A 26,028-nucleotide genomic window follows, 5' to 3' on the forward strand; every position below is an offset into this window, starting at 1 on the left:
GCAGGTAGGGAGCGGGGCCTTGAACCTGGGTCCTTGCTCATGGCATTGCATGCACTCAACCAGTATAGGACCGCTCAGCCCCCACCTAGGCCAACCAAAAAGTTTAATGGGGGCTGTGTGGTAGTGCACCTCGTTGACTGCACATGTTACCGTGTGTGAAGACCCAGGTCAAGCTGCCACCTCCTGCCCCTTCCTGCAGGGGAGAAGTTTCATGAGCGGTGGAGCAGTGTGGCAGGCGTTTCTCTGTCTCTCTCCCTATTTCTTTCTCTGTCTGTTGCGCTTGATCAAAGTAACAAAATAGTCACTAGGTGGGATGGACTCATTGTACAGGCATCAAGACTGAGCAATAAACCTGGTGGCAGGGAAAATATATATATATATGGACAATAGAGAGAATGAACCATTCTGGCACATGTTAGGCCAGGGATCGAACTGGGACCCCATGTGTTTAGGTCTAGCTCTCTAGCCACTGCACCACCTCCCAGGCCATAGGACTGAGCATTTTTGTAGCTCCACATCAAGAAGGAGGAGACCCCACAGACTCCCCCCCACCCCACTGTGATGCCCCAGTGCCCCTACCCCGAGCTCAGCCATCCCCTCCTCATCATTGTTTCCTGGGCCACCCCTCTTTCCAGCAGATTGAAACTGTTATGAAAATATTTCTCTGCCTCTGCCAAGCCCAGAGAAAACACAGTATTGTTTCCCAGTCGGGCAGGGGCCGGGCAGAGCGGGTGCACTGCTATTTGCACAGTTCTGTGACTCAGTGCCTTGGAGTCTCCAAGCATTTGAAGCACTTTGTTCAGAAAATAGGTCTATTGTCTGGCTCCTGGCACTGCTGAAAAGAGCAGGCCCGTCAGCACTCGGTGGAAGATTGCATTTTGAAGTGGGGGTGAGGAGGTGGGCAGAGGGCTGCCTGGCGGGAGGGCTTGCTGCCTTTCTTAACTCTACCTGTCTTGGGTGGGGGGCCTTGAACTTGGGTTTTCAAAATGAGTTCAAACGAAGATGTGAGGTACCTTTCTATGACACCCTGTTTATAAAAAGGCAGCACGTTCTCTACCGGCCAGGGGCAAGTGAGTGGTGGAACCGTGCTGCTGGTATCTCTCTCTCTGTCTCTCTATCCCTCTCTATCTTTCACCTATAGAAAAAAAAAAGACCAGAAGGGGCCAGGTGGTGGTCCGCTGTATTGAGCACCCGTGCAATAATGCACAAGAGCCTGAATTCAATTCCCCGCTCCCCAGCTGCAGGGGGGAAGCCTTGAGAATGTTGAAGCAGGGCTACAGGTTTCTCTCTCTTTCTCTCTCTAACTCCCCTCCCCCTCTCAATTTCTGTCTGGCTACATAAATATATGCACATAGACAGAAATAGGTAGATACATATAATAAAGGATTTTTTTCATTATTTATTTATTTTCCCTTTTGTTGCCCTTGTTGTTTTTTATTATTGTTGTAGCATTATTGTTATTGTTATTGATGCCGTCATTGTTAGATAGGACAGAGAGAAATGGAGACAGGAGGGGAAGACAGAGAGGGGGAGAGAAAGAGAGACACCTGTAGACCTGCTTTACCGCTTGTGAAGCGCCTCCCCTGCAGATGGGGAGCTGGAGGTTTGAACCGGGATCCTTACACTGGTCCTTGCGCTTTGTGCCACCTGCGCTTAACCTGCTGCACTACCACCTGACTCCCATAATAAAGGATATTTGACAACTTAGTGGAGGCTTCCCCCATCACACTCTCTCTCTTTCTTTCTTTTTTTTTTTTCCTCCAGGGTTATCACTGGCGCTCAGTGTCTGCACTACAAATCCACTGCTCCTGGAGGCCATTTTGTGTTGCATAAGACAGCAATGGAGGGGGTGGGGAGAGAAAGATAGACACCTGCAGAATTGTTTCACTGCTTGTAAAGCGACCGCTGTACAGGTGGGGAGCCGGGGGCTCGAACCAGGATGTTTGTGTGAGTCCTTGCGCTTCTCACTATGTACGCTTCTACTTCTAGCGTTTGCCCTTCTTCCGTAGCCAGTCAGCAGCGTCAGGTTGAGCCTGATGTCAAGTTTCGAGACCTCCTTTGAATCTGGAGAGGTGGCAGTCGTTGACCATGTGGGTCATAGTCTGTCTGGAGCCGCAGGGGCAGTTCGGGTCGTCTCTGGCTCCCCAGCGATGGAACATAGCGGCGCACCGGCCATGGCCTGTTCGATAGCGATTGAGGAGGGCCCAACCCGGTGTGCCACCACCCAGCCTGCCCTTTAGACAGAGATAGTGATATGGCTATAGGAAAATTGTTTTTCTTTCTTTTCCTTTCTTTTCTTTTCTTTTTTTTTTTTTCCCTCCAAGGTTATCGCTGGGGCTTGGTGCCTGCACTAAGAATCCACTGCTGGGAGTCGGGCTGTAGCGCAGCGGGTTAAGCGCAGGTGGCGCAAAGCACAAGGACCGGCATAAGGATCCCGGTTCGAACCCCGGCTCCCCACCTGCAGGGGAGTCGCTTCACAGGCGGTGAAGCAGGTCTGCAGGTGTCTGTCTTTCTCTCCTCCTCTCTGTCTTCCCCTCCTCTCTCCATTTCTCTCTGTCCTGTCCAACAACGATAACAACAATAATAACTACAACAATAAAACAACAAGGGCAACAAAAGGGAATAAATAAATAAAATAAATATTAAAAAAAAATCCACTGCTCCTGGAGGCCATTTTATTCCCCATTCTGTTTCCCTTGTTGTTATCCTTGTTGTTGTTATTGCTGTCATTGTTGTTAGATAGGACAGAGAGAAATCGAGAGAGGAGGGGAAACAGAGATGGGGAGATTTCTTCTCTTTTTTCAAAAACAGTATTGAAAATGCAGGTCTTGTGAAATCATTAGTTTTTCTAAAATGTCTCATGCACTCAGTTTTTTAATTCTGAGCATAGGTATTATAAAAATAAGTTGAAGGGAGTCAGGCGGTAGTGCAGTGGGCTAAGCGCAGGTGGCGCTGAGTGCATGGACCGGCCTAAGGATCCTGGTTCGAGCCCCTGGTTCCCCACCTGCAGGGGAGTCGCTTCACAGGCAGTGAAGCAGGTCTGCAGGTGTCTGTCTTTCTTATCCCTTCTGTCTTCCCCTCCTCTCTCCATTTCTCTCTGTCCTATCCAACAACGACAACAACAATAACTACAACAATAAAAAAACAAGGGCAACAAAAATAAAAATAAATAAATAAATATAAAAAATTTAAAATAAATAAAATAAATAAGCTGAAAAAAATTAAAATATATTTTAATATATGTATTCTTTTTTAAAATTTCTTTATTGGGGAATTAATGTTTTATATTCAACAGTAAATACAATAGTTTGTACATGCATAACATTTCCCAGTTTTCCATATAACAATACAACCCCCACTAGGTCCTCTGAATCCTTCTTGGATCTGTATTGACTCCACCCACCCACCCACCCACCCCAGATTCTTTTACTTTGGTGCAATATGCCAATTCCAGTTCAGGTTCTACTTGTGTTTTCTTTTCTGATCTTGTTTTCAACTTTGGCTTGAGAATGAGATCATCCCATACTCATCTTTCTGTTTCTGACTTATTTCACTTAACATGATTTTTTCAATGTCCATCCAAGATCAGCTGAAAATGGGGAAGTCACCATTTTTAATAGCTGAGTAGTATTCCATTGTATATATGTATACCACAACTTGCTCAGCCACTCATCTGTTGTGGGACACCTGGGTTGCTTCCAGCTTTTGGCTATTACAAATTGTGCTGCCAAGAACATATGTGTACACAGATCTTTTTGGATGGATATGTTGGGTTCATTAGGATATATCCCGGGGAGAGGAATTGCAGGGTCATAGGGTAGGTCCATTTCTAGCCTTCTGAGAGTTCTCCAGACTATTCTCCACAGAGGTTGGACCAATTGACATTCCCACCAGCAGTGCAGGAGGGTTCCTTTGACCCCACACCCTCTCCAGCATTTGCTGCTGTTACCTTTTCTGATGTATGACATTCTCACAGGAGTGAAGTGGTATCTTACTATTGTCATTATTTGCATTTCTCTGACAATCAGAGAGCTGGAGCATTTTTTCATGTGTTTCTTGGCCTTTTGGATCTCTTCTTTGATGAATATTCTGTCCATGTCCTCCCCCCATTTTTGGATGGGGTTATTTGTTGTCTTGTTGTTGATACTTGCAAGTTCTTTATATATTCTGGTTATTAGCCTCTTGTCTGATGTATAGCATGTAAAGATCTTCTCCCCTTCTGTGAGGGGTCTCTTGGTTTGGGTAGTAGTTTCTTTAGCTGTGCAGAAGCTTTTTAATTTTATGTAGTCCCACAGGTTTATGATTGTCTTAGTCTTCTTTGTAATTGGATTCGTTTCATTGAAGAGGTCTTTAAAATTTATGCAGAAAAGAGTTCTGCCAATATTTTCCTCTAAGTGTCTGATAGTTTGTGGTCTAACATCCAAGTCCTTGATCCACTTGGAATTTACTTTTGTATTTGGTGAAATACAGTGGTTCAGTTTCATTCTTCTGCATGTTTCAACCCATTGTTTCCAACACCATTTGTTGAAGAGACTCTGCTTTCCCCATTTCATAGTCTGGGCCCCTTTGTCAAAGATCAGATGTCCATAGGTGTGGATATATGTATTCTTTATATATTTACTCACTTATAGAGAGAGGAAGAGGGGGATCAAACTGAGCACCGCAGGCCTGAGAGACCAATGCTTTATCCACTGCGCCACCTCCCAGACCCCAACAAATGTTTCTCTCTCCACCCCCCCACCTCCTCTTACACCAGGCCTTCATATGTACATGATATAACATCATCACTTCTTGGGGGCTGAGTGGTGGTGCACCCGGTTAAGCTCACATAATACTAAGCACAATGACCCTCACAAAGATCCAAGTTCAAGCCCCCGCTGCCCACCTGAAGTGGGTCGCTTCACAAGTGGTGAAGCAGGTCTGCAGGTGTCTATCTTTCTCTGCCCCCTGTCTCCGCCATCCCTCTTAATTTCTCTCTGTTCTATCCAATAAAATGGGGGGGAAAGTACACCGGGAGCAGTGGATTCATAGTGCTGGCACTGAGCCCTAGTGATAATCTTGGAGGCAAAACAAACAAGCAAAAAAGTAAATAAAATAAGATACCTGCAGACCTGCTTCATGGTTCCTCAGTAGGTGGGAACACTCACGAAAGACCTGTCTGATATCTGATTACTGTAAAAAATGGCGACTAATCCCTAGCACTGCAAAAACGGTATCATCTGTTTTCCATCTACACCATGCCTCGGCCTCGTGTGAGCTTAATGTGCAGCTTGGCGATACGAGAATCCGGCATGAAGCCCAGCCAGTCTATCTTGGCGTTACTCTCGATCGCACTCTGTCATTTCACGAACATCTCATAAAAACTGCAGCAAAGGTGGGCGCGAGGAATCACATCATTGCAAGACTGGCCAGCTCCTCATGGGGCGCGAGCGCTTCCACACTACGATCATCATCTCTGGCATTATGCTATTCCACTGCAGAATACTGTGCCCCAGGATGGTTCCGTAGCCCCCATGTCCACTTGGTCGATTCCAAATTATATTCCTCCATGAGGATAATTTCTGGAACCATCCGTTCCACCCCGGTTCCATGGCTGCCAGTTCTGAGCAACATCGCCCCGCCAGATATTCGTCGGGATGCGGCATCATCTAAGTTCATTTCCCACGTCTACGCTCGACCGGACCTGCCAATATACGCGGAGATCTTCGCCCACCCTGTCCAACGCTTGACGTCTCGTCACCCAATCTGGTCCCCTACGCCTACACTGAACTTCTCTGTTCCAGTCTCTTGGAAACAGAGCTGGCAGTCAGCTGAGGTCAAGAACAAACACCTCATCACAGACCCCTGCAAGCGTCAACCCGGCTTTGACCTAGCACGTTATGATTGGGCCCTCCTCAATCGCTATGGAACAGGCCAAGGCCGGTGTGCCGCTATGTTCCATCGCTGGGGAGCCAGAGACGACCCGAACTGCCCCTGCAGCTCCAGACAGACTATGACCCACATAGTCAACGACTGCCACCTCTCCAGATTCAAAGGAGGTCTCGAAACTTTACATCAGGCTCAACCTGATGCTGTTGACTGGCTATGGAAGAAGGGCAAACGCTAGAAGAAGAAGAAGTAGGTGGGAATCAGGTCCATGAACTTGGGTCCCTGTGCATGGTAAGGTGTAAACTCAACCAGGTGCACCACTGCCTAGCCGAGTGATTTTTTTTTTTTAATGTAGTGCCAGGGAATAAATGGTGGGCCTCATCTTTTCATGATACCTCGGAGCTGCTTCCTTGACCCCTTTATTTGTTTATTTCTGTATCTTTTTTTTTTTTGGATGTTTTTTATTTGTTTTTTCACCAAAAATAAATAAGTTTAAAATAAAAAAATTAACTTATTTGGGAGCTGGGCAGTGGCACATCTGGTTAAGTGCACATAGTACTATGCATAAGGAATCTGTGAGGACCCAGGTTTGAGTATCCCCATATGCAGCAGGGATACTTCATGAGCTGTGAAGCAGGTTTGCAAGTGTCTGTATTTCTCTCTCCCCCCCAATAGCCCTTCCCCTCTCAATTTTTGGAGAAAAAAAAAAGGAAAAAGTGGCCACCAGGAGCAGTGGATTTTCAGTGTTGGCACTGAGTTCCAGCAATAACTCTGGAGGCAAAAGAAAAAAATTTTAAATATTTATTTATTCCCTTTTTGTTGCCCTTGTTGTTTTATTGTTGTTGTCATTGATGTCGGTTGTTGGATAGGACAGAGAGAAATGGAGAGAGGAGGGGAAGACAGAGAGGGGGAAAGAAAGACAGACACCTGCAGACCTGCTTCACCACCTGTGAAGCGACTCCCCTGCAGGTGGGGAGCCGGGGGCTCGAACTGGGATCCTTACGCCGGTCCTTGTGCTTTGTGCCACGTGCACTTAACCCGCTGTGCTAGCGCCCGGCTTCTAGGACTTGAACTTCTGTCCTTGCTCATGGTAATGTGTGAGCTCAACTGGGTACACCACTATCCTTCCCCCCATTTTTTAAACCCCAAGATAATGGATGAGAGAGAGAAAGAGAGATACTAGGTATAAAAATTAATTAATGGGGGGGGCAGAAGGTGGTGCACCCTGTTAAGTGTACACACTGTTACCACGAGCCAGGACCCGGGTTCAAGCCCCCAGTACCCACCTGAAGGGGGAAAGCTTTGTAAGAAGGTGTGCAGGTGCCTCTGTTTCACTCTCCCTATTTCCCCTTCCTCTCTTAATTTCTCGCTGTCCTATCCAATTAAATAAATATAATAATAATACTTTGAAGAAAAGGAAGGAAGGAAGAGGTGTCTGTGTGGGCTCACAGGTGAAGGCTGTGACTTCTTCATTCACCCAAGGGATGGCACAAGAGAAGTTTCCATATGACCCTCCTGCTCTGCTGGTGGGGATGTCAATTGGTCCAACCTCTGTGGAGAACAGCCTGGAGAACTCCCAGAAGGCTAGAAGTGGATCTACCCTATGACCCTGCAATTCCTCTCCTGGGGATATATCCTAAGGAACCCAACACATCCATCCAAAAAAAAATCTCTGTAAACCTGTGTTCATAGCAGCACAATTTGTACTAGCCAAAACCTGGAAGCAACCCAAGTGTCCAACAACACATGAGTGGCTGAGCAAGTTGTGGTCTATATACGCAATGGAATACTACTCAGCTATTAAGAATGATGACTTCGGGAGCCGGGCGGTAGTGCAGTGGGTTAAGCGCAGGTGGCGCTAAGCGCAAGGACTGGCATGAGGATCCCGGTTCGAGACCCCGGCTCCCCACCTGCAGGGGAGTCGCTTCACAGGCGGTGAAGCAGGTCTGCAGGTGTCTGTCTTTCTCTCCTCCTCTCTGTCTTCCCCTCCTCTCTCTCCATTTCTCTCTGTCCTATTCAACAACAACGACATCAACTACAACAACAATAATAAAAAAAAAGAATGATGACTTCATCTTCTCCACCTCATCTTGGGTAGCGCTGAAAGGAATCATGTGAAGTGAGATAAGCCAGAAAGAGAAGGATGAATATGGGCTGATCCCACTCATAGACAGAAGTTGAAAAATAAGAACAGCAAAAAGTGAAAACACAAAGCAGAACTTGGACTGAAGTTGGTGTATTGCACCAAAAGACTTTGGAGGTGGAGAGAGTCTTCAGGCCCTAGAACATGATGGTACCAGGAGGAGGACCTAGAGGGGGGGATTAGGCTGTTATGAGGAAAACTGAGAAATGTTACACATGTACCAACTACCGTGTTTCACGGTTGACTGTAAATCAGTAATTCCCGCAATAAAGAAAAAAGAAGGTTCCAGATAAAGAATGGATATCAGGGACGCCAGCAGAGATACGTCAGAAGGAATAACTGGCAGCGAAAGGGAGAAGGAGGCCCTGGGAGAATTCAGGAAGAATCCTGTGGCCCTGAACCATTGGTGTAGCAGAGCCCGCTGGCAGTGGTTTCTGTAGGCCCTGGGCTGAGTGTGCCAGGGACTCACTTAGGCTAAGCCAGACCAGCTAATTACCTTGGGTTTCTTTACATGGCCCAGCCTCCCGGTGTCTGCGAAACAAAGGGAGAAAAAATGCTGTTACTTTCCCTAAATTCCCAGGTGAAACCAAGAGGGGAGCAAAAGGCTTAAGCCCAAACCCCTCCCACACTGTGAGCTTCACTTGGCGAAATTCACGCTAACTGAGCTGTGGCACTGTTTTCGGACTGTGTAAACACTCAACTCTCTTGCAGGACCCCAGAGTGTGATTTTCACCCAGGCAGTTTTTACATCTATGACATTGCATTTTTACAAAAATCTTACTTATTTTGGGTAGAGACAGAGAGAGAAAAGTTGAGAGGGAAGGAGCAGATAAAGAGGGAAAGAGAAATAGAGACACTGCAGGTGGGGACTGGGGGCTTGAACCAGGTCCTTATGCACTTTAATGTGTGCACTCTACCAGGTGTGCCACTGCCCAGTCCACTTCTCTCTCTCTCTTTTATTCCTTCCTCCCTCCTTCCCTCCCTCCCTCCCTCCTTTCTTTCTTTCTTTCTTTCTTTCTTTCTTTCTTTCTTTCTTTCTTTCTTTCTTTCTCTCTTCCCTCTCTAGAGCACTGTTCAGCTCTGGCCTATAGTGGTGCAAGGGGATTGAACTCAGGATCTAGGACCCTCAGGAATGACAGTCTTTTTGCATCACCATTATGCTTTCTCCCCCACTACAGTGTTGAATTCTGTAACCCATGTGAATGCCACCTTTCAGGCGTGAACCTTCACTACAGCAATTTTTTTTGAGGTCGTTAATCAGATTGGATACGATTAAAAAAAAAGAAGAATCCATTAACTATTAAATCCGTGAAGAGAAGGTTGTCATAGATCCAAGAGTCATAACAGACCATGAGGCTGTCGTGCGTTTGGCCAGTCTCTCAGTCTTTCCTAAGCCCAACCTTTTAGATAGGCTGTTCACGTGTTTTTCAAGATTTGGAAACTTCATTGCTCTAGATTTTGTGAATTGCTTGAGGATTGGCACGCGCGCCCACATGCGTGTGTGTGTGTGTGTGTGTGTGTGTGTGTGTGTGTGTATGCGCGTGCGCGTGCGCGTGTGCGTGTGTGTGTGTGAAACCCAGTGGGTCCAAAGCACAGGCAACCTGGCTTACCCCTAAATCTGATGGTTTTATTTATTTATTTATTCACTTATTTATTATCTTTAAATTTAAAGAAATTTGTTTATTTTGGAAGATTTTGTCATTTCCATCTTCCTTCCTTCCTTCTTTCCTTCCTTCCTTCCTTCCTTCCTCTTTCTCTTTTTCTTAAGATTTCCTTTTTCTTTTTCTTTCTGTCTTTCTTTCTTTCTTTATTTTAAAAAGGAGACATTAACAAAACTGTAGGATAGGAGGGGTACAACTCCACACAGTTCCCACCACCAGAACTCCATATCCCATCCCCTCCCCTGATAGCTTTCCTGTTGTTTTATCCCTCCGGGAGCACGGACCCAGGGTCGTTGTGGGATGCAGAAGGTGGAAGGTCTGGCTTCTGTAACTGTTTCCCCGTTGAACATGGGCGTTGACAGGTCCCTCCATACTCCCAGCCTGCCTCTATCTTTCCCTAGTAGGGTGGGGCTCTGGGGAAACCGAAGCCTGGTGGTTTTATAACTGCCAAACCAGCTATGTGAAACAAACAGCACCATTACCTCCTAAGGAGGCAACAAGTTGCCTTATTTTAAGCAGTGACTTCACGATCTAACTTCCCAATTAGCTGAAGAAGGCAGAGAATGCTGTTCCCCAAGACTCAACTTCTGGGCTATTTGCCTGCATCATCCCACACACCCCACAGTTGGGCAGAGTTGAAAGACTTCATGGGTGCATGGGAAGGGGGAGGGATTGCACCTGTTCCCCCCTCTTCCCCGCAGTCTCAGTCCCCCACGGAGGGCTGGGCCAAGGTCTTCTAGCTGCCCCCCTTTTTCTGAGTGTGTCTGAGAGCCTTTTGTTGTACACGGAGGTATAGCCACACACCTGCCTGAAAAGTTCCAGTGTAGATTTCCTATCTGGGTCTTAAATGCCGGTAAAAAGTGGCATTAAGTTATCAAGTATGCCTCTCCCAACCCCTCCTGCACCGCCAGTAGGCTCTGGAGTTTGGAGAGGGAAGTGGTGCTTAGCAAAGGATTCTGTGTGGAAAGGCTGGGGGCAGGCAGAGATTGGTTCTGGTATTTTCTGGATCTAATCCAAATGGTGTTTGCAGAGTTATTTTCTGAGTCGATGACTGGTGACCAAACGAGATATTATCATCATCACCATCACCATCACCATCACCATCACCATCACCATCATCATCATCATCTTATTTGTTTTTATCGTCACTGCTCACAACTGTCTTCTTGGGGGGTGGCATAATGGTAACGCAAAGAGATTCTCATGCCTGAGGCTCTGAAGTCCCAGGTTCAATTACCCACAACACCATAAACCAGAGCCAAGTAGTGCTCTGGTGAAAAATAGAAAGAGAGGGAGGGGGGAGAGAGAGAGAAGGAGCAGGGGAAGACACCACAGCACTGAAGCTCCCTCCAACTTGCTAGGCGTCAAGCTTGAGTCTGGGTGGCACGCGTGATAAAGCAGGCCCGCTGTCCAGATGAGCTATTGTGCTGGGCCCAGCTGTTAATTTTCTGTAGGGCTTGGACAGTTTAGTGGATGGATGTGAAGGAGATCCTGCCACAGCTGTTCAAAATGGGGTAGTGGGTGGCTGGGGAGGTGGCTCAGTGACTGGAGCGTGATGCTTGGCCTCCGTGAAGTTCCAGGTTCAATCCACAGAACTGCCTGTGTTAGGGCAGTGTTTGGGTCTCTTCTTTTCTCTCTCATGAAATAAATCTTTATTTGTTTATTTATTTATTTAATATTTTATTTATTTATTCCCTTTTATTGCCCTTGTTGTTTTATTGTTGTAGTTATTATTGTTGTTGTTATTGATGTCATAGTTGTTGGATAGGACAGAGAGAAATGGAGAGAGGAGGGGAAGACAGAGGGGGAGAGAAAGACAGATACCTGCAGACCTGCTTCACCGCCTGTGAAGCGACTCCCCTGCAGGTGGGGAGCCGGGGGCTGGAACCCGGATCCTTACGCCGGTCCTTGCGCTTTGCGCCACGTGCGCTTAACCTGCTGCACTACCGCCCGACTCCTGAAATAAATCTTTAAAAAAAATAAGGGAGTCGGGCTGTAGCGCAGCGGGTTAAGCGCAGGTGGCGCAAAGCACAAGGACCGGCATAAGGATCCCGGCTGAAACCCCGGCTCCCCACCTGCAGGGGAGTGGCTTCACAGGCGGTGAAGCAGGTCTGCAGGTGTCTGTCTTTCTCTCCCCCTCTGTCTTCCCCTCCTCTCTCCATTTCTCTCTGTCCTATCCAACAACTATGACATCAATAATAGCTACAACAATAAAACAACAAGGGCAACAAAAGGGAATAAATAAATAAAATAAATATTAACAAAAAACAACAAAATAAACTAACAGAAACCCAGAACTTTGGTGGTGGGTGTGGTCTGTGGTCTAGAACCATACTCTGTAATCTTAAGATCTTGTAACCCACTACTAATCACAAATACAAAGTTAAAAGAGAATAGGATAGTGGATGTCATAAGATTGTAATGATAGTTCAAACTCAAGACAGTGCATTTGGAGTCTTTTTTTCCCTTTTTAAATTTTTCTTTAATATTTCTTTCTTTCTTTCTTCCCTTTTGTTGCCCTTGTTGTTTATTATTGTAGTTATTATTGTTGTTGTTATTGATGTCATTGTTACTGGATAGGACAGAGAGAAATGGAGAGAGGAGGGGAAGACAGAGAGGGGGAGAGAAAGAGAGACACCTGCAGACCTGCTTCACTACCTGTGAAGCGACTCTCTTATAGGTGGGGAGCCGGGGGCTCGAACCGGGATCCTTACACCGGTCCTTGTGCTTTGCGCCACGTGCGCTTAACCCGCTGCGCTACCGCCCGACTCCTGGAGTCTTTTCTTGTTGTTGATGCTGCTAGTGGATCGTTACTGTTTGGGGCTTTTTTTTTTTTTTCCCCTCAGTAGAGAGAGGGATAGAAAGAGAGAGGAGAGTGAGTGTCAGATAGACAGACAGACACACAGACACAAACACAGACACAGAGAGGGAAGGACACCAAGCACTGGAGCTTTCTCCAGTATAGTGATGGCCGGGCTTGAATCTGGGTCCAGAGTTTGGCAAAGCAGAGTACTAACCAGGTGAAACTTAGAAGCCACAGTGACAACAAAAATAAAACGAAATTAAGTAAAATCCAGTGAGACATTCCATCAGAGCCCACAGGTGCACCGTGCGGGTGGCTTTTGTGAAGACTTGCAGCTGACAGGCTAATTCCTGAGACCAGTCCTCCCTTTGACTCAGCGACTCAACTCAATGTCTCAGAGAAGTGACTCTTCTGGGGCTCGGGTGGTGGCTCACCCAGTGAGTGCACACACCACCATGCTCACGGAGCCAGGTTCAAGACTCCGCTCGCTCCCCACCAGCAGGGGTGTGATGAAGCAGATCTGCAAATGTCTCTCTTTTTCTCTCCTTCTCTATCTCCCTCTCCCCTTTCTTTTTTTTTAATATTTTATTTTATTTATTTATTCCCTTTTGTTGCCCTTGTTGTTTTATTGTTGTAGTTATTATTGTTGTTGTCGTCGTTGTTGGGTAGGACAGAGAGAAATGGAGAGAGGAGGGGAAGACAGAGAGGGGGAGAGAAAGACAGACACCTGCAGACCTGCTTCACCACCTGTGAAGTGACTTCCCTGCAGGTGGGGAGCCGGGGTTCGAACTGGAATCCTTATGCCGGTCCTTGTGCTTTGCGCCACCTGCGCTTAACCCGCTGCACTACAGCCCGACTCCCTCCCTCTCCCCTTTCAATGTCTCTCTGCCCTATCAAATAAAATAGAGAGAAAGGAAGGAAGGAAGGAAGGAAAGAAGGAAGGAAGGAAGGAAGGAAGGAAGGAAGGAAGGAAGGAAGGAAGGAAGAGGAAGAAAAATGGCCGCTGGGGGTGGTGGATTTTTTGTGCCTACACCAACCCCCAGCAATAACCCTAGTGACAAAAAAAATTGCCCTATGGGCTGGGGGGGTGAAGGTCACATGGGATGGTGTCAGGAACACAGGGCTGACTGGGGAGAGGTGTTTGGTGAAAGCGTTGAGTACTTCTCAAAGTCCTGCTATCTTTCCACTTAACACAAGCACCTGTTGACAGAATGCTGGAGTGGTCGCCAGGCCCCACTTCTTGGTTCAGAACCAGGGACCAGAGAGAGGGGGCGAGGTCCATAGTCACCTTTTAGAAGATGCAATCCTTTGTTTTTTGTTTCCCACGAGTCTGAGATGAGCTTCTTCTTCTTTTTTTTTTTTAATTGGAAGGCTAATGGTTTACAATCTAGCAGGTGGCACATGGGTACAGTGTCTCACCCCACCAAGACAGGTGTCTGCAAAACATTCTCACCACCAACTTAGACCTATCATTGTGTACCGGGGCTTGAAAGCTACCTCCCATCCAGCCCCCGGCCTCCTCCACCCCCCACCCCAGTCCTTTACTTTGATCCAGTACTCAAAACCCCATCGAGTTTCACTTTGTGTTTCCTTTTTCTGTTTTTGTTTCTTAAGTTCTACCCATAAGTGAGATCATTTGTTATTCTTTCTTCTTTTTCTAGTCTATCTCACTTAACATGATTCCTTTGTGTGTGTGGGAGACAGAGAGAGAGAGAGGGAGAGAGGAGAGATGAGGAGAAGGAAGAGAAAGGAGGACAAACCAGAGCATATCTCGTGCCAGGCATGTCTGGTGCCAGGGCTTGAACTCAGGACCTCACACTTGTAAGTCCTGTGCTCTGCTGCTGAGCCCCCTCCCTGCCGCCTGACTTCCCTCTTTAACCTTTCTGCCCTTGGGGCAGTGGGTGCTCAGTCCTAAACCCTCTACCCATTGGGGGCCATCTCTGCAGCCCCATGAACGCTGACTCACTACTATAAAACTGCCCTGGCTCTCTCATCACACAAACACAAAAGAATAAAATAATACCCTTTTCTGGGAAAGAGCTCCAAACATGTAGAAACACCTTTGACTATTTGTGAATGGGAGGGCAGAGGAGTCTCTTATCTAAAGCAAGCTCAAGCTTTATTCATTAAAAAAATAATAATAATAAAATGGAAACAAAGACAATACGATTGCATTCCATTCTCTTCCCAGAAGGAAGCTTGTGAAACGCCCCTGGTGACGAAGGGACTTGAACCCACTCATGTGGGGTCAGGGGCTGATGTCTTTACATCCTGTGCTCAGAGTGAGTCAGGCTCCAGCCCTGGAGACACAGAGACTTGCACAGGGAGCATTTGGCTCCAGTAGAGAAAAAGGAAGAACTTGCCACCTGTTTGGTTTCTTCTAAATACTAGTAACTTTGTTTTATGTTCATTCTTTTAGATAGAGGCATAAAGGCAGGGAGAGAGAGAGAGAGAGAGAGAGAGAGAGAGAACAGCACCAAAGCTCCTTTTATTATTTTTTTAATTGGGGCGACTAATGGCTCACAGTAAAAATAATTGTTGGTCCATGTGTACAATTCCTCAGTTTTCCACAAAACACTCACCCTCAGCCCAGGTTCTCCTCTGCCATCAAGCACCAGGATGTGAAAGTTCACTCCCCCTTTCCCCAGAGCCCTTTGCTTTGGCGCAATACACCAAACCCACTTCACGTTTATTTTGTGTTTCTCCCATCTGTTCTTTTTTTAAAAAAATATTTATTTACTTATTCCCTTTTGCTGCTGTAGTTATTTATTGTTGTCATTGTTGGATAAGACAGAGAGGAATGGAGAGAGGAGGGGAAGACAGAGAGGGAGAGAGAAAGATAGACACCTGCAGACCTGCTTCATCACCTGTGAAACGACTCCCCTACAGGTGGGGAGCCGGGGGCTCAAACCAGGATCCTTACGCTGGTCCTTGCGCTTTACGCCATGTGCGCTTAACCCGTTGTGCTATTGCCTGACACCCCCCCCCCCCATCTGTTCTTATTACTCAACTTCTGTCTATGAGTGAGATCATCCTAGATTAATCCTTCTCTTTTTGGCTTATCTCACTTATCATGATTCCTTCAAGCTCCATCCAGATGAGGTGAAGAAGGTGAAGTCCCCATTTTTAATAGCTGAGTGGTATTCTGTCGTGTATATAGGCCACAGTTTGCTCAGCCACTCATCTGTTGTTGGACACCTGGGTTGCCTCCAGGTTTTGGCTATTACACATTGTGCTGCTGTGAACACAGGTGGACACAGATCTTTTTGGATGGGTGTGTTGGGTTCCAAAGCTTCCTTCCATGTTGTGCTGGCCAGCTCGGACCTGTGTTGTACACATAGCAAACCACTGCACTCACTAGTTAAGTGAGTTATTTTTCCAACTTAATTATTAGTAACTTCAAAAGCCTTCATTTAGGCTGAACTGTGGCACAGATTACCACGTGCAAGGACCCAAGTTTAAGTCCCTGCGTCCTACCTGCTGGAGGGAAGCTTCAGAAGCCGTGAAGCAGGGCTGCAGGTGTCCCTTCTCCCTATCTCCCCCTTCCCTCTCAGTGTCTCTCTGTTTCTGTTTTAAAAAGAGGAGAGTTGAAGAGGAGGAGGAATGGCTGCTGGGAGCAGTGGATTCCTCCTGTGAGCACTGAACTCCATCGATAACCCTGGTGGCAATAAGATAAATAAGTATAACCAATATGCCTTAGTGACATAAAAGAAAGGCAGTGGAGGGAGGGAAGGAGAAACACAGAGAGGGGGACAGTGGGAAGGAGGAGAAAGGAAGCAGGGAAAGAAGAAAAGAAAGAAAGAAAGAAAGACAGACAGATCCCTCCCCACTTCAGGTTCAGCAATGACATTTCAGGAGGCTGCAGTCTGTGCTCTTGGCTCTGACTTGACCATTTTAGGATGAGCGATGGGAGCCAGGGGCTGGCAGGGAGGGCGATTTCATTTGCACACCCCCGCCCCCGTGGATTCCTATGATTCAGTTCTCCAATGCAGCAGAGCCCTGGGTGGTATCTGCTGGATGACAGCTGTTGCTCTCACTGACCCTCACAGCGAAACCAGTCTTCCGAGGGAACAGTCACTTGCAAGTCAGGGTCGGTGGGTGTGGTCCCCTGCTCCTCCTGCCTTTGTTTCCTGCCTCAGATGAGGGTCCTGACATCACAGGGCTTCCGGAAGCACCTGAGTTAGATGCAGCTCCTAGCCCTGACGGTAAAAAAAAAAAAAAAGAGAAAAAAAATCAAGCCATCATTTTTTATTTGTGATGAATAGTGGTTTACAGTTATAGTGTGACAGAGGGTACAGTTCCTCACCACGCTCATCATCACTGTGTCCTCACCTTCCCAATAATAAACACCATAGTTCTCACAGAGTGGTAGAAATGGGTTTTTTTTTTTCCATTCCTTTTTGCAAGTTGAAGAGTGTCAGTTCTTTTTTTTTTTTAATGTTTTTCAAATATTCTCTTTTGTTGCCCTTGTTGTTTTATTGTTGTAGTTATTATTGTTGTCGTCATTGTTGGATAAGACAGAGAGAAATGGAGAGAGGAGGGGAAGACAGAGAGACGGAGAGAAAGACACCTGAAGACATGCTTCACCGCATATGAAGCGACTCCCCTACAGGTGGGGAGCCGGGGGCTCAAACCAGGATCCTTATGCCAGTCCTTGTGCTTTGCGCACCTGCACTTAACCCGCTGTGCTACCGCCCAACTCCCTGGAGTGTCAGTTCTTTAGATTCCACATGAGTGAAGCCATCTGGATAGTTGTCTTTCATATCTTTACGTATCTCGCTAAGTATCACCACCTCCAGTTCTATCCATTTTGTCCCAAAGGGCACCATATTGTCTTTTTTGAGTGCAGAGTAGAATTCCATGGAATATATATCCCATAACTTCTTTAGCCAGTTATCTGCTGATGGGCATTTAGACTGTGTACACTCTTTGGCTAGTGTGAATAATGCAGCTATGCAGAGAGGCTTAGCACTGATTCCCCCCCCCCCTTTTGTTGCCTTTGTTGTGGTTATTATTGTTATTGTTGATGTCATTCGTTGTTGGATAGGACAGAGAGAAATGGAGAGAGGAGAGGAAAACAGAGAGGGGGAGAAAAAGACAGACACCTGCAGACCTGCTTCACAGCCTGTGAAGTGACTCCCTTGCAGGTAGGGAGCCGGGGGCTCGAACCGGGATCCATATGCCAGTGTTTGCGCTTTGCACCACGTGCACTTAACTCGCTGCACTACTGCCCGACCCCCCTAGCACTGATTTTTAAGGGAGCGTTCCCTTCAGAACAAAGGGAATAGAGGGTGTGCCGACTGCTCCTGCTTGGATCACATGCGCGCGCACGCACGCACACACACACGACACGCACGGGGCTCTGGCCAAAGATTTCGGAGCTATGGTGCCTTCTCTGTCCACTCCAAGCATCATCTTGGGCTCCCTGGCTTCCTGTGACTCAGACTCCAAGCAGGGAAGGGATGTGTCTGCCTCTGTGTGGCCCAGATGTCCCCAAGCTTGTTTGATGACGTGACCAGGCATGTTTTTACTCAGGCTCACTTTGGCTACAGAAGCTCCTGTATCCCTGACGTGAGACTTGCTTCCACAGCAGAATACACTCCATGGTGCTGTGAGTGTCGTTCACAAACCAGCCCTCTTTCCCTGGTGCCTCACTTACATGTAGATGAGGGTCTCTTAGAAATAAAACAGGGGGCCAGGCGCACCTGGTTGAGCGCACCCATTAGGGTGCACAAGGACCTGGGTCCAGACTCTTGGTTCCCACCTACAGGGGGAAAACGTCACAAGTGGCAAAGCAGATCTGCAGGTGTCTGTCTTTCTGTCTCTCCTTCCCCTGCTCAATTTCTCTGTGTCGTATCAAATAAATAAGTGGAAATATAACAAGAGGGGCAATCCCCCAAGGTCACGCCTCTTGAAGATACAAGAGAATGCCCTTTGTTGCCAGTATCCATTTCCCAGAAGCTCTTCATCTAGTTCTCCAAAGAGGGAGAGAGAGGGGCACTGAGAAACAGTGTACCTGGCAGAACACACACCTTACCCAATACCAGGTGAGAGGAGTCTGGGAGAAACTCCAGTGCTGTGGTCTCAGCCTCTGTGTGTGTGTGTGTGTGTGTGTGTGTGTGTGTGTGTACATCTGGTTAAACACACACGCTCCAGTGGGCAAGACCCTGGTCTCCACCTACGGGGGGAGGTGAAGTAGAGCTGCAGGTCTCTCTCTCTCTCTCTTTTTTTCTCTCTCTCTGTCTGTCTCCACCTCCACTCTCAATTTCTTTCTGTCTCTATCCAATAATAAAGTAAAATAAAATTACAAAGATCCTTATCAAAATATTTAAAAAAATTTTTTTTCCTTCCAGGGTTGTTGCTGGGGCTTGGTGCCAACACTACAAATCCACTGCTCCTGGTGGCTATTTTTTCCATTGTTGTTGTTGTTGGATAGGACAGATAGAAATTGAGAAAGGAGGGAGAGACCGAGCGGGTAGAGAAAGATAGACACCTGAGGACCTGCTTCATCGCTTGTGAATTGTTCCCCCTGAAGATGGGGAGCCAGGGGCGCGGACCAGGATCCTTGTGCCAGTCCCTACACTTCACACTGTGTGCAGTTAACCCCGTGCACTACTGCCCAGCCCCCACACAAAATATTTTTTTAATTAAAATCTATAGCATTTTAAACTAACCCAGCACCCGTGGGTGTGTGTTCCAAAGAGAGCCATTAACAAAACTAAACAATAATACAAAACAAAAGCAAAACATAAAAATAAATATATATAAATATATATGCTCTGGTAGTTATTCTTTCCCTAGCAGCTCCTCAGAGCCAACTGTGGACAAAGCTGAGTGCAGGGCACGTGTGCCCTGCTGGGAATTCCCGTGTTGAAATCCTAACCCCCAGAGGTGATGGAGTTGGACGGTAAGGCTTGTGGGAGGTGGTTAGGTCAGCAGGGTGGAACCTTCCAGAATGGGGAGTCCGAATCCCCTTCCCCCCAATAAAAGGGGCTCCACAGAGCCCCGTGGCTCCTTTCTCCACCTGAGGACACAAAAGGTGGCACAGCAGTGAACCAGGGAGAGAGGCCGTGCCAGGACCTGACCACAGACCACGTGTGGTGTGATCCAGGTTCAGAATCTGGAACTTCTAGCCTCCAAAAACTGCAGGGACTGAGTCTCTGTTGTTTATAAGTGTCACTACGTGAGTTGTAATTTTACATGCTTATGCTTAGGATTAAAGGGTGAGTAAAACAAAAAGACTCCACCATCTCTGGGGTTCCCATGGGGCCTGTCCATGGCACTCCCATGTGTGATAACAGAGAAAGAACCCAGGACCTCACCCAGACTAAGGCCTGCGCTCTACTTGCTGAGATATCTCTTGCCCACCAACCACAGATTTTTTTTTTTTTTTTACCATCATTATCGTTTTGCCTTTCCCGGTAGTTGGAATCAATGTGGTCTGCAGCATTTTCAGGTGGGCTGTGTTTGCATGGTACCATGCATTTAAGATCCTTCCATTTATTTTTTAAATGAGCAAGTTAAGCAAGTTGTGGTATATATACACAATGGAATACTATTCAGCTGTAAAAAATGGTGACTTCACCGTTTTCAGCCGATCTTGGATGGACCTTGAAAAAATCATGAGTGAAATAAGTCAGAAACAGAAGGATGAATATGGGATGATCTCACTCTCAGGCAGAAGTTGAAAAACAAGACCAGAAAAGAAAACACAAGTAGAACCTGAAATGGAATTGGAGTACCGTACCAAAGTAAAAGATTCTAGGGTGGGGGTGGGTGGGTGGGGAGAATACAGGTCCATGAAGGATGATAAATGACATAGTGGGGGTTGTATTATTAAATGGGAAACTGGGGAATGTTATGCATGTACAAACTATTGTATTTACTGTTGAATGTAAAACATTAATTCCCCAATAAAGAAATAAATTTTTAAAAATTATTTATTTATTATTTATTTATTTATTATTGGGTAGAGACAGAAAAATTGAGGTGGGGGATAGAGAGGGAAAAAGATGCCTGCAACCCTGCCTGACTACTCGTGATGCTTTCCACCTGCAAGTGGTGACCAGAGGGCTTGAACCTGGGTCCTTGCATAGTGTAATGTTTGCACCCAACCAGATATGTCGCTGTCTGGTCCCTTCTTTTTGTGGCTTCTCAGCTGTGTATGAATAACGTGCTTCTGAAAGCCTGTGGCCATGGGCACTGGCCCGTGCAAAGGAGTTGGGCCATTCAATAGAGCCGCTGTGACTGCCCAGTAAAGTACCTTCTCTATTCTGTGGTGTCAGGTCTGATGCATTTGAAGTAGGGACTCCCCTCCCCTCTCAGGGGGTCCCCAAAGAACTCTCTTTCACTGTTTGTGCTATCTGTCTTCAGAATGTTACTCTCAGGACATGAATATGGGGAGAGGGTCAGAAGACAGCTCTGTGGGCTTCGTGTTTGTCATGTGTGTGGCCCTGGGTTCGATCCCCAGCACCATAGACAGCACCAGCGGGAATTCCACTAATGGTGGAGTGGTGTGTTGGTATCTCTCCCTCTCTATGCTTGTCTTTCTCTTTCTCCTCTCTATGTGGAATTAAAAAATGACATAGGGAGTCAGGCGGTAGCGCAACGGGTTAAGAGCAGGTGGCGCAAAGCGCAAGGACCGGCTTAAGGATCCCAGTTCGAGCCCCCGGCTGCCCATCTGTAGGGGAGTCGCTTCACAGGCGGTGAAGCAGGTCTGCAGGTGTCTGTCTTTCTCTCCCCCTCTCTGTCTTCCCCTCCTCTTTCCATTTCTCTCTGTTCTATCCAACATCGACGACATTAACAACAATAATAACTACAACAGTAAAACAACAAGGGCAACAAAAGGGAGTAAATATTTTTTTAAAAATGACATAGTCACACAACCCAGGTACCCAACAAATATATATATATTTGTTTTTGCCTCCTGGTTTCTTTCTGGGGCTCAGTGCTGGCACCATGAATCCACTGCTCCTTGTGGCCATTTTTAAAAATTTTATTGGATAGGACAGAGAGAAACTGAGAAGGGAGAGAGAAAGAGAGGAAGAGAGACAGACAGACACCTGCAGACCTGCTTCACCGCTTGCAAAGCAGACACCCTGCAGGTGGGGAGCAAGGGCTTGAACCCAGGTCCTTGCGTGGGTCCCTATGCTTCGTACTATGTGTGTTTAACTAGATGTGCCACCTCTCGGCCCCCCAGATATATATTTGCAACTAAGTATATCATCCTGCTCCCACCCTCCCCTGGAAGTCACAACTTTACCAATCTAGAATGTTCCACAGGTAGACAGAGGGAATGAGTCCCGGGTGGTGGAGTCGGGGGCTTTCTGCTAAGAACAATGGATCCTGAAACCAAGGCAGGAGGAAGTTCAGCACCTCTCTCGTGTTCTGAAAGTGCTGTGTTCTGAAAGTGCCGTCCTCCACCTCTCTCTTCCCCTCTGCGTCTGAGGGCTGCCAACCCTCTCCCACGCACCTCACCAGAAAGTCCCTGGCTGCCCTCCCAGATGCCTTGCCCTTGACCTCCTGAGGTGTGTGAGGGAGGAAAGGAATCCTTGATTCCAGAAGAGCCTGCTTCCTCCCCTTTTTTGAGTCTGTCAGCTCCTCAGAGTCTTCTCAGCCTGAGGGAGAGGGAGCAGCGAGACCAAACTGGGTGGGGAGGAAACTGTGTCCGTCTCCTGTGGGCTGTGGGAACTGGGGGCTACATGTTCAGGTGGCTGGAAACCACAAGGACGCATTCTTTCCTCATTCCAGGGTGACAGGTGTGCTGTGGAAGGCTCGGTGGCACCATGTTGTCTCAGAAGGTTCTAGAAACGAGTCTTTCTGCTTCCAGCCTCCCTGCTCCTGGGGTCATATCACAGGCCTGTCTTCTCTCTTCATCTCTCTTCTTCTTGTCAACCTTGCAGCATCCTCGTCTTAGCAATTTGTGTCTGTCCCCACCCAATTTCCATAAAAGGTCCCATTCTGAGACTCCCAGGAGACACAAATTTTGTGTGGACGCTGTTGGGCCCACAACAGGGCCCTGTTTCCCCTCTTTGCGTCTCTCCAGCGAAGACCCTCACCCTATGAAAGGAGCTCTGCCAGCTGGGAGAGGCCTCATGCAGTAGAGTGCACACTTGACCAAGCTCAGGGACCCGGGTTTGAGAGGGAGAGGGAGAGGGAGAGATCAGATAGCAGCTGTCCCACCATGCACTTAGCTTCCCCCAGTGCTGTGTATGGTGCTTCCACAGAGTGCCAACCCTCGAACCCAGACCCTCACACATGGTAAGACATATACTCTCAGGGGCCTGGTAGTGATTCAGCTGGTTGAGTGCACACATTACAGTGCTCAAGGACCCAGGTTCAAACCCTTGGTCCCCACCTGCAGGGGGAAAGCTTCACCAGCAGTAAAGCAAGGCTGCAGGTGTCTCTCTGTCTCTTTTCCTCTCTGCCTTCCCCTCCCCTCTCAATTTCTCTCTGTCCCTATCCAAAAGAAATAAGTACAAATTAAAAAGAAAAGACATAGACTCTCTTGGTTCCAAATCAATCCTTTTCTTTTGCCTCCAGGGTTATCACTGGGGCTCGGTGCCTGCACTACAAATCCAATGCTCCTGGTGGCCTTTTTCCCCATTTTGGTTGTTGTTGTTGGATACGACAGAGGGAAATTGAGAGAGAAGGGGAAAGTAGAAAGAGAGAGAGAAAGATAAACACCTGTAGACCTGCTTCATGGCTTTCAAAATGACTCCCCTGCATGTGGGGAGCCAGGGGCTCTAACCAGAATCCTTGCTCCAATCCTTGTGCTTATGTATGTGCACTTGACCAGGTGTGCCTTCCCCCACCAAAATCAATCCACCTTTTAAAAAGTACGTTAAGGGCTAGATAGTGGCACACCCACTAGAGCACTCACATTAGCTTGTGCGAGGACCAAGGTTCAAGCCCCCAGTCTCCACCTGTGTGTGGGGGGGGAGCTTCACTAGCAGTGAAGCAGTCCTGCTATTATCTTTCTCTCTCTATCCCCCTCCCCCTCTCAATTTCTCTCTGTCCTACCAAATTAAATAAATAAAGACATAAATGAAAAGGAATAAAAATGGCTGCCAGGAGCGGTGGATTCGTTGTATGGGCACCGAACCTCAGCAGTAACCCTGGTGGTAACAGACATAGATGTGAACGTAAATAGATAAATCAGGAAACGAATAAGTAAGTGAATACAACTACTTGGGAGACAGCGTAATGGAAGAGCACAGGACTGGCGTGTATGAGGTTGAGTTTGATCCCCAGAGCTAGAGTGATGCTCTGGGGGTGTTCTCTCTCTCTCTCTCTCTGAGTGAAATCATATTCTCTCACCCAAAGGAGGCCCAGCCTCACTGGCAGAGGTCAGAGAGCTCCAGCTCCCACTCAAGGCAAGAAGCCTCACACCCAAGGGGCTCCCACCCAGACTATTCCCTGTTGTTAGGGGTGTCCCAGGGCTCTGGTAACCTTGGCCAGCCCCTCCTAGCTTCCTGAAGGGAGGTGTTCTCCCAGCCTTTCACCAGGCCACCCCAGAAACCACATCTCCAGGCCTCACAGGAATCTCCACCTTCTCCTTCAGCCCCAGCTTAAGTCCTGGTTGGAGGGTTGGGGGGAGCCCCTCAGCAGACTGTCTCCCCACTTCCACCTGCCGGGCCAGCTCTGAGCGGGGGTTTCCTGGCAGCTTGTAACGTGGCTGAATATCTTCCAGGTTACCTGACCAAACTCCTGCAAAACCACACAGCCTATGCCTGTGACGGCGACCGCCTGGCCCTGCAGTGTCCCCGGCATTCCACCATCAGTGTCCAGTCAGCCTTTTATGGGCAAGATTCCCAAATGTGTGGTGTCCACAAACCGGCTTCCGGGAGGGAAGGCAGCCTACGCTGTGTGGCACCCACCACAATGCAGGTACTGTGTCTTGTTGGGTTTGAACTTGGTGACAAGGTCGTGTGTGTGTGTGTGTGTGTCTCGTGAAACTCTATGTCATATGAAACAGATAAAATATATCTTTAAAACACAGTAAATCAAACCTCCCCAGAAAGTCCCAACTTAGACAAATCACTAATTCTGATTTGCTTTGAAGTCTGATTTGCTTCTCTGAAGGATTCCTTTGTTAATATATGTTTGTTTATTAGAGACAGAGAAATCAAGAGGGAAAGGGGAGACTGGGAGGGAGGGAGAGAAAGAGACACCTGTAGCACTACTATTTCACTGTCTGCAAAGCTTTCCCCCCGCAGGTGGGGACTGGGGGCTTGAACCCAGGACCTTGTGTGCTATAAGATGTGCACTTAACTTGGTGTACCACCAGCTGCCCCTCTGAAGGATTAAACAGAGCTCAGACTTTGGGGAGTTCTCTCGCTAAACACACTTGCGAGCTGAACTCACTCCTGGGCACGGTCCTTATTGGCTGGAAACAAGGTGCCATCATATTGGGGTTTAGCTCAGAGTTTCTTTTCCCCCATAGGAGGCTGTGGGAGAAATTACAACCAGGTTCTTAGAAAATAGGGGCCTGGGTGGTGGTACACCTGGTAGAGTGCACATTACCACACATGAAGACCTGGGTTCTATCCCCTGGTCCCCACCTACTGGGAGGAAGCTTCATGAGCAGTGCACTTGCAGGTGTCTCCTGTCTCCTTCTCTGTCTCTCTTCAGCCAAAGGAAAAAAAAAATTTAGAAAATGCTTCCCAAAAAGGAGAAGAATCATTGGCTTCGTTTTACAGTTTTCTCGTCCAATTGTGGATAACTATTTCATCCCTGCTTAGAACTGCTTTGGGCGGGGGTCAGGCGGTAGCACAGCAGGTTAAGTGCACATGGTGCAAAGCACAAGGACTGGTGTAAGAATCCCGGTTCGAGCCCCCGGCTCCCCACCTGTAGGGGAATCACTTCACAGTCAGTGAAGCAGGTCTGTAGGTGTCTGTCTTTCTCTCCCCCTCTCTGTCTTCCCCTCCTATCTCCATTTCTCTCTGTCCTATCCAACAAGGAACAGCATCATCATCAACAATAATAATAGCCACAACAATGATAAAGCAACAAGGGCAACAAAAGGGGTAAAAATGGTCAAAATGGTCTCCAGGAGCAGTGGATTCATGGTGCAAGCACTGAGCCCCAGCAATAACCCTGGAGGCAAAAAAAAAAACTGCTTTGGGCAACCTTTGATGTTTTCTTTTTCTACTGGATGGAGCCAGGAATGGGGGGTGGGAGAGGCTGGGTGCCCCAATTCACTCTCTCTGGTCTGGTATAGGAGAAGACCCAAGTCAGTCTGTCAGTGATGACTCTACAAGGCTTTCAATTCTCTTTTTTATTCTTTTTATTTTGTTTACCAGAGCATTCTTCAGCTCTGGCTTATGATGGTGGCAGGGGGTTGTGGATTGAACCTGGGACTTTGGAGCCTCAGGCATGAGAGTCTCTTTGCATAAGGATTATACTCTCTACCCCTACCCAAGGCTTTCAATTCTCTAGGCAATTTTTACTCCACTGTCCTGAGTCTTTAACATTCATAACTATTGAGATATGACTCACTTGGATCTGAAGTCAGAGTGGTTGGAGCAATTGGCAAGTTCAATGCCAGTTTG

The 26,028-nt window shown here is 47.4% G+C and overlaps 1 protein-coding gene across 7 annotated transcripts in view; it reads left to right on the top strand.

Moving 5' to 3' along the window:
* The window catches only part of EVA1C (eva-1 homolog C), a 102,701-nt gene that overhangs the window by 16,391 nt on the left and 60,282 nt on the right, over positions 1 to 26,028 (top strand). For all 7 annotated transcript variants that reach the window (XM_060198631.1, XM_060198632.1, XM_060198630.1 and 4 more), the window contains exon 2: positions 24,168 to 24,364. In XM_060198631.1, coding sequence (XP_060054614.1) covers positions 24,168 to 24,364 — 197 coding nt within the window. The remainder of the gene's footprint in view (positions 1 to 24,167; positions 24,365 to 26,028) is intronic.

Source organism: Erinaceus europaeus, chromosome 9 (assembly GCF_950295315.1).
Source record: "Erinaceus europaeus chromosome 9, mEriEur2.1, whole genome shotgun sequence".
Lineage (NCBI taxonomy): Eukaryota > Metazoa > Chordata > Mammalia > Eulipotyphla > Erinaceidae > Erinaceus > Erinaceus europaeus.